This window comes from Elephas maximus, chromosome 7 (genome assembly GCF_024166365.1).
Source record: "Elephas maximus indicus isolate mEleMax1 chromosome 7, mEleMax1 primary haplotype, whole genome shotgun sequence".
NCBI classification, from domain to species: Eukaryota; Metazoa; Chordata; class Mammalia; order Proboscidea; family Elephantidae; genus Elephas; species Elephas maximus.
In genome coordinates, this window is record NC_064825.1 from 136,388,297 (window position 1) to 136,400,499 (window position 12,203).

General features: G+C 59.0%; 1 protein-coding gene and 1 long non-coding RNA gene across 4 annotated transcripts in view; one reads left to right on the forward strand and one right to left on the reverse strand.

Moving 5' to 3' along the window:
• Positions 1 to 872: 872 nt before the first annotated feature.
• MOB2 (MOB kinase activator 2) overlaps positions 873 to 12,203 on the forward strand; it is a 59,441-nt gene continuing 48,110 nt past the window's right edge. For all 3 annotated transcript variants that reach the window (XR_007518316.1, XM_049892903.1, XM_049892904.1), the window contains exon 1: positions 873 to 1,006. Coding sequence is in view for 2 of the 3 variants with exons in the window: in XM_049892903.1 (XP_049748860.1) it covers positions 990 to 1,006 (17 nt within the window). In the remaining variant the exon portion in view is untranslated. The remainder of the gene's footprint in view (positions 1,007 to 12,203) is intronic.
• Positions 1,678 to 2,433, reverse strand: LOC126081212 (uncharacterized). The gene is made up of 3 exons (XR_007518320.1): positions 2,350 to 2,433; positions 2,143 to 2,246; positions 1,678 to 1,697 (listed from the first exon to the last, which is right to left on the reverse strand). It is a non-coding gene; the product is annotated as an uncharacterized LOC126081212 (long non-coding RNA).

The window sequence follows — 12,203 nt, forward strand, 5'->3', positions numbered from 1 at the left end:
GGAGACGGAGAACTCGAGGAGAGGACCGGGATGCGAGGGAGGATACGGTGCCTTAGAGGAGACCCCTGAGCGCAGGGGAGACAAGGACGTGAGAGGAAACCGGGGGACGTGAGCGGAGCCGGGGGTGGGGGGGGGGTGGCAGGGAGACCCAAGGCGCAGGGGAGAGACAGGGTGCTAGGGGAGACCGGGGAGCTAGGGGAGACGGGGGAGCTAGGGGAGACCGGGGGAGCTAGGGGACACCGGGGACGCGAGGGGAGACCGGGGGAGCTAGGGGACACCGGGGGAGCTAGGGGATACCGGGGGAGCTAGAGGACACCTGGGGAGCTAGAGGACACCTGGGGAGCTAGGGGACACCGGGGACGCGAGGGGAGACCGGGGGAGCTAGGGGAGACCGGGGGAGCTAGGGGAGACCGGGGGAGCTAGGGGACACCGGGGGAGCTAGGGGATACCGGGGGAGCTAGAGGACACCTGGGGAGCTAGGGGACACCGGGGACGCGAGGGGAGACCGGGGACGCGAGGGGAGACCGGGGGAGCTAGGGGAGACCGGGGGAGCTAGGGGACACCGGGAGAGCTAGGGGAGACGGGGGAGCTAGGGGATACCGGGGGAGCTAGAGGACACCTGGGGAGCTAGGGGACACCGGGGACGCGAGGGGAGACCGGGGGAGCTAGGGGACACCGGGGACGCGGGGAGACAGCCGGGGACGCGAGGGGACACCGGGCACTAGGGGACACAGCGGACGAGGGAACCGTGGACCCGAGCGGGAGAGCCGGGGTGCCGGTTCCGGCGCAGCCGCAGGCGAGGCCGCAGGGCCGCAGGGACTACATTTCCCAGGCGGCAGCGCGCGGTGCGTCACTTCCGGCGGCGGCCGGGACGGCGGGCGGCACGCGCGTGTAGGAGCAAGCGAGCGAGTGTTTACTTCCGGCCGCCGCGGGCTGAGGGCCGAGCGTGTCGGGCGGCCGGCTGGCGGGCGGGCGCGGGGCGCGCAGCCATGGACTGGCTCATGGGGTGAGTGCGGGCGCGTGGACGGGCGCCGGCCGAGGGCGGCGGGAGGAGGTCGGGGCGCCGGGGGCACCGGGGCTCCCTCGAGGTCCGGCCCAGGAGACGCGGCGCGGGCTCGGCCGGGCGGGGTAGAGAGCGCCTGGGTCGCCGGGCGCCGCGGGCCGCTCCTGGATCACCTTCCTCTCAGAGCCGCCGGCCGCTCCGGGAACACCTTCCCCTCAGAGCCGCCGGCCGCTCCGGGAGCACCTTCCCCTCAGAGCCGCCGGCCGCTCCGGGAGCACCTTCCCCTCAGAGCCGCCGGCCGCTCCGGGAGCACCTTCCCCTCAGAGCCGCCGGCCGCTCCGGGAGCACTTTCCCCTCAGCCGCCGGCCGCTCCGGGAACACCTTCCCCTCAGAGCCGCCGGCCGCTCCGGGAACACCTTCCCCTCAGAGCCGCCGGCCGCTCCGGGAGCACCTTCCCCTCAGAGCCGCCGGCCGCTCCGGGAGCACCTTCCCCTCAGAGCCGCCGGCCGCTCCGGGAACACCTTCCCCTCAGAGCCGCCGGCCGCTCCGGGAACACCTTCCCCTCAGAGCCGCCGGCCGCTCCGGGAGCACTTTCCCCTCAGCCGCCGGCCGCTCCTGCAGCACCTTCCCCTCAGAGCCGCCGGCCGCTCCTGGAGCACCTTCTCCTCAGAGCAGCCGGCCGCTCCTGGAGCATCTTCCCCTCAGAGCCGGGGTCCCTCCGGAAGCACCTTCCCCTCAGAGCCGGGGTCCCTCCGGGAGCACCTTCCCCTCAGAGCCGCGGCCGCTCCTGGAGCACCTTCCTCTCAGAGCCGGGGTCCCTCCGGAAGCACCTTCTCCTCAGAGCCGGGGTCTCTCCGGGAGCACCTTCCCCTCAGAGCCGGGGTCTCTCCGGGAGCACCTTCCCCTCAGAGCCGGGGTCCCTCCGGGAGCACGTTTCCCTCAGAGCCGGGGTCCTTCCTGGAGCACCTCCCCCTCTGAGCGGGGGTCCCTCCTGGAGCACCTTCCCCTCAGAGCCGCCGGCCGCTCCTGGAGCACCTTCCCCCTCAGATCCTGGGTCCCTCCTGGAGCACCTTCCCCTCAGAGCCGGGGTCCTTCCGGGAGCACCTTCCCCTCAGAGCCGCCGGCCGCTCCTGGAGCACCTTCCCCCTCAGAGCCGGGGTCCCTCCGGGAGCACCTTCGCCCTCAGATCCTGGGTTCCTCCGGGAGCACCTTCCCCTCAGAGCCGGGGTCCTTCCGGGAGCACCTTCCCCTCAGAGCCGGGGTCCCTCCGGGAGCACCTTCCCCCTCAGATCCTGGGTCCCTCCTGGAGCACCTTCCCCTCAGAGCCGGGGTCCCTCCTGGAGCACCTTCCCCTCAGAGCCGCCGGCCGCTCCTGGAGCACCTTCCCCTTAGAGCCGGGGTCCCTCCGGGAGCACCTTCCCCTCAGAGCCGCCGGCCGCTCCTGGAGCATCTTCCGCTCAAAGCCGGGCGTCGCTGGCTGGTGGCCTGGTCGCCGGGAGGGAGGAAGGGTAGGGAGGAGCTGCTCCGCTCGGCCGGCTTCCCCTGCCGCCTGCCCTTGTGCTCGGCCAGCTGGGGAGGAGACTGTAGAGAAGCAGGGTGGACAGTTCCTCTCAGCGAAGTCGTCTGCCTTGTCTTCTGCTGTCCCAGTGCTTTTGAGTAGTGCCCCTGGGGAGCCGGGGTCGTGCTGCAGAGGCCTGGGGTGGGGTCAGAGCCCCTGGGGGGTGCACATGGCTACGCAGTCATCTGCTGAGCAAAGGGTTGGAGGCTTGATCCACCCAGAGGGACCTCGGAAGAAAGGCCTGAGTAGCCACCCTGAAAAAGCAGTCACTGAAACCGTTTGGAGGCACACGTGGGTTTGCCATGAACCAGGGTCCGCTCAGCTGCGCTGCTCTGGGGTGCGGGCCTGGGGAGGTGTTGGTGTCGGTTTTGGGCTAGTGGGAAGTCTCGTCTAGACGTTAAGTCCTCGAGTGAGGTGGGAGGTTTGATGTACAGTTTACATTTGGTGTCCCGCAACCCCTGTAGTGTGTTTGGAGATGCGGCGGGTGCTGTCCAGGTGGCGGAGGAGATGGCGGTGACATTGTCTGCCTGCAAGTGCCATAAAGTCCAAGTGCACGGGGAGGCCAGGGAGGACAAGCAGCACAAGGGGACGAGTAGAGCGGCCACAGAGAAGTGCTGAGCACGGCAGGGCTGGACACAGGCGGAGAGTGGAGTCGGCGTGTGTGGGTGACCAGGAGACAGCCCTGGGGTAGGAGGGCCGTCGCTGTCACGGGTGGGAGCTAACCTCGGTTCTCGAGGAGGCAGCCTGCCTTGAAGGCCGGGGTTCCGGTCGCAGCTGTGCCGCTTCTCAGCTGTGTGACTTTGGCTGTCCGCCTCCCCTCTCTGGACCTGCCCGCAGCCCTCTTCATCTTGTGCGAAATGGAAGCTGCAGTCCCTGCAGTGTAGTCTGGTGGAAGGATCAGCTGAGCTAGTGTAGAACATGTGCAGCGCGGCACTGGCACATGGCGAGTGCTGGCTGCTGCAGGGCGGAAGGCCCTGCTGGCACGAGTGGTTTGCGCTTCACTGCTAAGCTCGAGGTTGGTGGTTCAAACCCAGCCGGCGGGTGCCAGGGAAGAAAGGCCTGGAGATCTGATTACAGCCACGAAAACCCTGTGGAGGGCGGCTCTACTCTCATCTGCTAACCAGAAAGGTTGGAGGTTCGAGTCTACCCAGAGGGACCTTGGAAAAAAGCCTGGCGTTTTTTTTATCTACGTCTGAAAAATTAGCCATTGAAAACCATGTGGAGCACAGTTCTGCTCTGCACACATAGGGTTGCCGTGAGTCAGAGTCGACTCGATGGCACCTGTGTGGGGTCGCCGTCCGGGGGAGCTGTGCGGAGAGATCCTTTGTAGGCGGCCTTTAAAACCTGCAGCTCCTGGAATTGAAAAGCAAGGAGTCGTGCTGACTCTTCCAAGCCAGAGACACTTCCTTGCGTGCGTGCGTGTGTACTGGGACAGACCTGTCGGAGGTGACCTGGCTTCCGAAAGCGGCTGATTCGGGGCAGGAACTCGGGATCGGCGAGTCAGGGCCGCAGGGCTTTCTCTCGGAAGGTCCGGCCCTATCGGCTGGGCTGCTGAGGAGGCAGCTGGCAGTGGTGGTGTGTATGACTCTGACCTGCCCCTTTGCATAAGTAGCAGGGACTTGGTGGCTGGAAAATGACCACTGTCCAGTCTGTAAACCGACTGACGTCGTGCTTAGGGGCGCCACTGTGACCCAGCAATTAGCTAAAGTCAGGCTTACCCTGGCTGGTCCGGGTAAGCAGGAGCCCTCCCCTCGGGCCCGACGTGGGGCGGCGGGTTCAGGTCCTGGGAAAGCTGCTGCAGGCTGCTGCAAACAGCGCGGAAAGGGACAGGGACGGGGCTTGGAGCTCCTGCTTTGGCGGCCCCTGGGGAGGGAGGCGCGGTAGCCGCGGCCTGGCTGGGAGAACATGCGGCTCCAGAAGAGATTTTACAAGAGGGCTCGGGCTGGAGTCTGGTTATCCTTGTGTATGTATTTCTTAGTTTAGCGGATCGAATATAGGACCTTCTGGATCATGAATTCTCTCACTTTCCTTCAATGTGAACCCTCTCCTTTTTGGAAAGGGTGGCTCTCACTTGTCGAGGACTGCTCTCCCTCCACATCCTGCTTCCACTGGGGAGACATGGGACATGAGGCCTGCGAGGCCTGGTGCTCCTCAGGCCCTCCTGGGCCTCCATGCCTCCGCTCCTTTCGCCGGTTTATCCACAGTCTGCTCTCCAGTGTGACGATACCAAGAGACCTCCAGACCCCGCCGGCTCAGTCTGAGCTCCCACCCTGGCTGACTTCCCACTGAGCCAGCCCCTGCCCTGGGGGCCCCGGCAGTGTGCCAAGGCGTGGGCTCCTGCCCGCTAGGTGCTGGGCCGCTGATCCTTTACCCGGGCTCCCGCTGGAGGAGTTGGGGCACCGTGGTGTTTTTTCATTATTCCTTGGTACTTTTATGAATTCAAACCGTTTGTTGTTAACTAGGTATTTTGGAGCACAGTTCTCATGCTTTGAAAGTGTTTTGTTTTGTTTTAAGGAAGGGTTTCTTGGCGTTAGTGCACCTCAGGAAACGGCAGCCTGCGCGTGGCTGTGCAGCCCACAGCGCTCACCGCGCCCCCTCTGGTCACGGTTTAGCAGAGCTGCTCAGAGATGTGCAAGGCAGAGTCCTGTCTTCCTGTCGCTGAAAGAGAAACGCCCAGCGGCCTGCTGAGTAATGCCAGCAGCCTCATCTCCAGCTTTGCCGGCTCCCGAGGAAAGGGAGGTCCCGGCAGGAAGCCTGCGCGGCCGCGGCGTGTCAGGACTTGGCTGCGGGTGTGCTGGGACTTTGGGAGAAGGCTTTGCGGTGTGCACCTCGCCTCATCTCTGTCACTGCATGTTCTCTTCTTGGCATGGCCCTGAGCTTACCACTGAGGTGGGCGCCTGGGTATTTCATGTTCTTACAAACAGCAGGTTCTTTTATTTACTGTCTTTTTATTGTTGTGAAAATACACACAGCAGATCATTCACCAATTTAGCCGTTTCTACATGTACAGTTCGGTATCATTGGTCACATCTTTAAGTTGTGCAACCTAAGGGCAGTTTCTAACTTGAAAAGGGTCACCGCTTCTTGCGGGCCTGGTCAGCCTTTTCAGTCCTTGGCTCCTGCAATGCTGGTGCTCCCTGTGGCCACTGGGAAGTCAGTAGTCACCAGAGAGTCTGCACGGCCACTAGATCCCACGTGTGTGGCCTGGGAAGACACAGCCCGCTTGGCCCTGTTTGCTGCTGTAGGCCAGAGCGCTCTCTCCTTGGCCTGGCAGCCACAGGTGTAGTCAGTGGAATCGAGACGTGGGGTGATTGACCTGGTGGGGTGGCCGTGGAGGGCTGGAGCCCTTGGGAGGGCAGGAGGGGAGCCGCACTCCCTCCCACCCTGACTGATGGGAGCACAGCCTCCTTGGCGGGGCGGGGCGCAGGTGAGTTTGTAGGGACCCACCGCCCACACCCTGCCTGCAGGCACCCTGTCTGCAGGCTCTCTGCCCCCTGCCCCCTGCTCCCCGGGTGGCTCCTCCTGACTGCCTGGTCCTTGACATCGTGGCTTTCCTCTTCATCTCAAAGCAGCAGGCAGGTCGGGTGGGGAGGAGTCCAGAGCTCTGGGTTCAGGTGGCAGCAGGTAAATGGCGGCTGAGCGGGAGGCCTGCTCCCTGCTCCCTCGGGAGTCTCGGCGGCTGAAAGCACTGCTCAGGGCACCAGGCTGCCTGCAGGCGTCTTCCGCTCAGGAGAGGTAGATGAAATCCAGTGGCTGGAGCTGCCTCTGCAGAGGTTTGCTGGGGGTGATGAATTTGTTTTTCCTCTTCCTTTGGCTTTCAGGAGAGTGTTACTGAGTCCGATTACAGGGACCCCGAGACCTAACTTGCTGGCATCTCTAGACTTTTTTTTTTAAACAGCTTTACCCATTGTCAGGTTAATTCCAACCCATAGGGATTCAGTATGACAGAGTAGAACTGCCCCACCTATTTTCAAGGCGTGGCAATTTGTATACCAAAACATTTACTTGCTTTTGTTTATTTTTTTATTTTATTCTTGTAAAATATAAGTAACAAAAAAAAATTGCCGTTTAAACCATTTTAAAAGTACAATTCAGTGACGTTAATTACATTCACAGTGTTGTGCAGCCATGACCACTGTCTAAGTTCTTCATCACCCCAGACAGAATCTCAGTGCCCCCACCTCAGTCCCCGGTAACCACTGGTCTCCTTTCTGCCGTGGTGCATCTGCCTATTCCAGGTATTTCATTTACTGGGATCGTATGATATGTGTTCTCTTGTGACTGACTGATTTCACTTGGAGCCCTGATGGTGCATTGTTAAGAGTTACGGCAGCTAACCAAAAGGTAGGCAGTTCAAATCCATCAGCCGCTTCTTGGAAACCCTATGGAGCAGCTCTGCTCTGTCCTGTAGGGTCGCTTTGAGTGGAATCTGAATGGCAGAGTTTGGTTTGGTTTGAAAGGGTGCGTGAAGTGGTATCTCATTGTGGTTTTGATTTGCGTCGCCCTGATGACTGGTGACATTGAGCATCTTTTCATGTGCTTGTTGGCTGTTTGTGTATCTTCTTTGGAAAAATGTCTGTTCATTTCCTTTGCTCATTTTTAACCCTTTCCTGCTCACGGTTACCTCTAGGGTCAAAGTATCTTTTCTGTCTCTGAAGGTTTATTGGGAAGCGCTTTATCAGTGACAGTGCACGCCGCCACAACGGGAGTGTGCTGCTGATTACTGTTTTTACAGGGTAGTGTGTGGGGTGTCTGAATTTTCAGTAGGAGAAATAGAAATTTTGAAAAATTTTATTTGTTACACATATGTACCAGTAGACCCTGTTGGGGACTCGGGTGTAATTAGTGGTGCTTCATTTGCACTACTAAACACTTAGGATAGGCTTGTGGGAGGGGCCAAGAAAAAAAATCCATACTGCCTGCCAAGATTTTAGACACACTCAGTGATTCAGCATGCTTCCATTAATGAAGATATGTAAAACCCGAAAAGCCAAACCCGTTGCTGTCAAGTCGATTCCGACTCGTAGCAACCCTAGAGGACAGAGTAGAACTGCCCCACAGAGTTTCCAAGGAGCGCCTGGTGGATTTGAACTGCTGACCTTTTGCTTAGCAGCTGTAGTACTTAACCACTAGGCCACCAGGGTTTCCCCTAAGATACATGGTATCAACAAAAATTCAAAGCAGAAAATAATTGGTTCATGAAAGGGCTAAAGTGGGTTGTTTGTCTTTTTGTTGTTGAGTTGTAGGAGCTCTTTGTATATCCTGGATAGTAAACCCTTAAAGAGTATAAAGTTGCCAAATACTTTTCCCATTCTGCAGGTCAGCTAGTCATTTTCTTGATAAAGTTCCTGGATGCACAAAAGTTTTTAATTTTGATGGAAGTCCAGTTTATCTGTTTTTTCTTTTGTTGATGCTTACTTGTTTTAGCTATGAAATTCAGTGAGTTTTAGTAAAATTACAGAGTTGTGTAAGCATCGCCTCAATCCAATTTTAAGCTTAACTTAAGTTTAGAAACCTTGTATCCATTAGCACCTTGGAGATTTTGTGTAAGTGGACTCGTACAGTATGTGGTCTTTTGTGGCTGGCTGCTTTCACTGAATGTGATTTTAAAGTCCATCCCTGTTGTCGCGTGTGTCAATAGTTTGGTCTTTTTTATTGCCAAATGATACTCTGTTGTATGGACGGACCCCATGTGTTTAGGGAAACCCTGGTGGTGCAGTGGTTAAGAGCTATGGCGAGCTAGGGCTGCTGACCAAAAGGTCGGCAGTTCGAATCTGCAAGGTGCTCCTTGGAAACCCTATGGGGCAGTTCTACTCTGTCTATAGAGTTGCTGTTAGTCGGAATTGACTTGACGGCAATGGGTTTTCATTGTGTTTGTTGCTCACCGGTTGATGGACATTTGGGCCTTTTCACCTTCGGTGATGGTGAATAGTGCTGCAGTGACCGACTTTCTGGGGAGGAAGCTGATGTCCTCAGCTGCGGGGACCTCAACGAACCTGCTGCTGTGAGTTCAGTCTTTCGGGTTCTAGGCCCTGTGCTTGGGGTTGGGAACGCTGAGATCCACAAGACGTTCTTTCTGCTTTCAGCAGGTCCCCAGGCCTGAGAAGGAGGCATGGCTAAGGGCGGTGGGCATCAACAGAGTCTGTGCCGGGGGTGGGGGAAGGCCACTCAGAGTGGGCAGCTCAGTCGAGATTTGACAAGTAAGAAGGAGGAAGGATTGGCGTGGGCCGAGGCACAGAGGCGTGAGCCGGCCTCTCAGACCAGCCCTCCCTGCTGGCAGCCCGCCGCTTCTGATCGCGAGGACCCTCTGGAACCAGCCGTCTGAGTGCTGCCCTCCTGCAGGGCTCTGCTCGGGCCATGGTTCAGGACGGGGTAGGATGAGCTGTTCGTTGGGGTGCCCTCTGCTGACTCCTGCTAAAGAGCGCAGCAGCCCTCAGGGCCCTTTCAGGGGGAGCCCTGCGCCCTTGGACACCCTCACCAGCACGGTACTTTGCATTGCCTCACTCAGGGTCCTCCAAGCTGCGCTGCTGGGGGAGACGGCAGATTGTGTGCCCACTGGAGCATCCACAGCAGCTCTGCTGGGGAGGGGGCTGCTGGTCAGCCGCTGCGGTCCACTGCAGGTGTGTGTGAGATGTTACCGGCTGTGGACCCCCCACCAGGAGTGTGTGAGTGGCTCCCCCTCCTCCCTGCCCTGGCACTCTCACCTCCTTGCTCCCCAAGCCTCGGCCCCAGGCTTGGGGGATGTCGTCTGCCGGAAAAGCCAGACCGCTGGCCAGTTGGCCTTGGCTGTTTTTCACAAGTGCTGGGGAAGGATCAGAGGCGCACGCCAACCAGTGTCGCATAGCCAGCCCTGGTGCTGGCGTGGATGGTGAGGCTTCTGCTGGCTGGAAGACCACCTCTGCCTCGCTGTTGTCTTCTGGTTTGGGAAGGTGGTGGGTGTTGGAGACCGTATCATGGGAATGCCCACATTGATGTTCCGGTATCCCTGCGTTCCTTAAACTGACTTTGCAAAGGGAAGCTGCCAACAGCCAACCCATCCTCTGTTCTCCGTGGCCCTGCGTGTGTGGCACGTAAGTGATGCCGCTTATGAGGCAGCGTTGGCTTTGGTCACCACCTCAGCGAGGGTGGCAGGCTGCTCGGAAGCCGGCGGGGCTCCTGCGACTCGTGTTGGGTCAGTGAGTGTTGGCGGCAGCTCTTGGGGAGGCTTTGTTGTTTCTCGACGGCAATGGGCCTTGGTCTGTCCCTCCTTCCAGTGTCAGACCTCTCTGTCTTGGCAGAAACACCTTGTCATTCGTTGCCTCGTTTGTGTTTGCTTTTCCTTCTGCACAGGATTTCTTGTGGCCGGGCACACCCAGTGGTGTGCAGCAGCTCAGAAGACAGTGCCTGTGAACAGAAAGTAGAAACAGTGGAAACCAGGGAAGAAAACGTGAGAGCTCAGAGAGAAAAAAAAAGGCCGCCATGCCAGAGTCTGGGCCTAGTTTTGATTCCTGCGATGTCTGAATGGACCCATATGTCCTGCCTGCACAACCACATTCCCGGCATTGCCTCTGCTTCCCTCTCCTTTGGAGGCTTCCTTTGCTGGCCCCTCAGAGCGGATGCAGACTGTTGCCTGTGTTGGGGTGTGAGTTCTTCTCCTCCCTGCAGTTGCCTAGTGCCCGTCCTTGGGAGGTGGTGACGTAGTTAAGAAGTACCCGTCTTTTTATTGGCTGTTGCTTCTGTATTGGGTGGTGGTGGCCAGTTAATCGAGCAGTTTGGAGGCTCACACAGGTGTGCATTCCTCTAGCAGAAGCAGGCCTGAGCCGGGAAGCCGGAGAGCACTGCCATCCCCTTCCTGTTGGCTTGGGTGGGGGCCTTCCAGCCGGGGTGGAGCCCCTTCCCTCCAGCCTTCACGGTCCTGGCCTTCCGGAGTTGCCCTGCACCCGGATGTTCCCAGTCCCGCTCTGCCCTGCCGGGGCTTGTCCCTAGCCTGTGGAGAGGCCAGCAGTTCCAGGTGCCCGGGGGACCCAGGTGCCTGGCCCTGGGAGGCATCTGAGTGAGCTGGCAGTGAGCTCAGGCGGTAAAATTAGCACAGGCGTGGCCGGAGCTGCCTGTGAGCTGGTCTGGGCCGTGGGTCCCTGATGCTGCCCAGCCTGCTGCCTCTGTCTGCGAGGCCTCTGCAGGGCGCGGGGGATCTGGCGACCAGGCCATTCCCTTCTCTTCCCATACGTTGCCCAGCTCTGGCCTGGGACGGCCCTTCTGGTGCCCACAGGCAGTTGGCATGAATAGTGGTGTCGTGGAGTATAAGGGGCCTGTCCGATGCTAGAGGGTCTGAGCTCACATCGAGTAGCCCTGGAGGCCATCTGTGTGCAGTCCAACCAGGGTGATGGGAGATCAGGAAGTGGTGCACATGGAGGACACTAAGGGCCTGGTGAGGGGGAGAGTTTTTCAGTAGGAGGCCCCAGAAGACCTCTTGAGAAGATGACATTTGAGCTGACGCCCGAAGAGGTAAAAACGTGGACACGAGGAGGGAGACTCGGTTAGCTGGCGCTCTTCCGTAAAGGGAAGCCAGCCAGGCCTCTCCCTCCCCCCTCTCTCTCTCACAGTGGACTCCTGGATTTTTATTTACTGAATGTTTTACAGCCAGTTACAGGCTTTATTATTCCTGAGGTGTGTATTGTCCCACACTTAGCCAGCAAGAGCCCCTTTGAGTTGGTGCCTGTTTCCTCTGAACATGTCCCCACCTTCTTTGAACAAAAGAATTTATGTTTTGACCCAGCAAGCCGTCCCCAGACCCACCTGCTCCCCTCCCTGCTTCAGCCCTGGAAGCAGCCATTTCTCCAAAGGGCCCGGATTCCTGGGGTCGGAAATGTTTTTTAGAAACTGAGATCTGGGAGCTGACGTGCCCCTGGGGCGGGGAGGGGCCGTGGCGTTGCCTGTGGGCTTATTCAGTGGACAGAGCTGGCTGGGGTGCCCGCACACACGCGCACACAGTTATGAGTTTGTGGCACTGTTTCCAGTTGAGTGTTATACAGGGGATTTGGTTTGTTTCTTCCATTTTACACTGTGTCTCTTTTTTATGATAAAACCTTGGTTTCTGGTGACATTAATGTGTTTGTTTGCTGTCAGCTACAGTAGTTGTGCGGTAGCTCCCAAATCATGAGGCTTGTTACCTCTCACAAAAACCTGCTGAGGGAAGTCGAGGATGTCTTTGCCACTCTTTTTGTCTTCAGAATATGTGCTCATGCCCCCTTGTGCACACGTGCCAGTACACAGTCTTACACACACACAAAGGACGCACACCACGTAGTCCGAACTGCACATTCGTCCAAGAGCGCTGGAACCTGACCCTGTTCACCCCCTGCGGCTGGGTTCCCGGGAGTGATGGGAGGGGCGCTGGCACACCTGCCTCTGCCCTGGGCTCACTGACAGCGTTGTCCTCGGGGCTCGCTGTCTCAGGGCCACTGCCCCACCCGCCCCTTGTGCCGGGGGGCTGCGTGGCCTGGCATTTCAGCACCCTTTGTGCTGAGTGGCTGTGAGTCATGTTCCCAGCCTGTGCTGACTCTTTGTCGATGTCCCTGGGTGGGTGAGGTACTGTCTCTTCAGTTGGAAGATTGGGGTGCTCTGGTGATTGGCCTGTGACCTGCTGCCTTCCTCGTGGAAAGT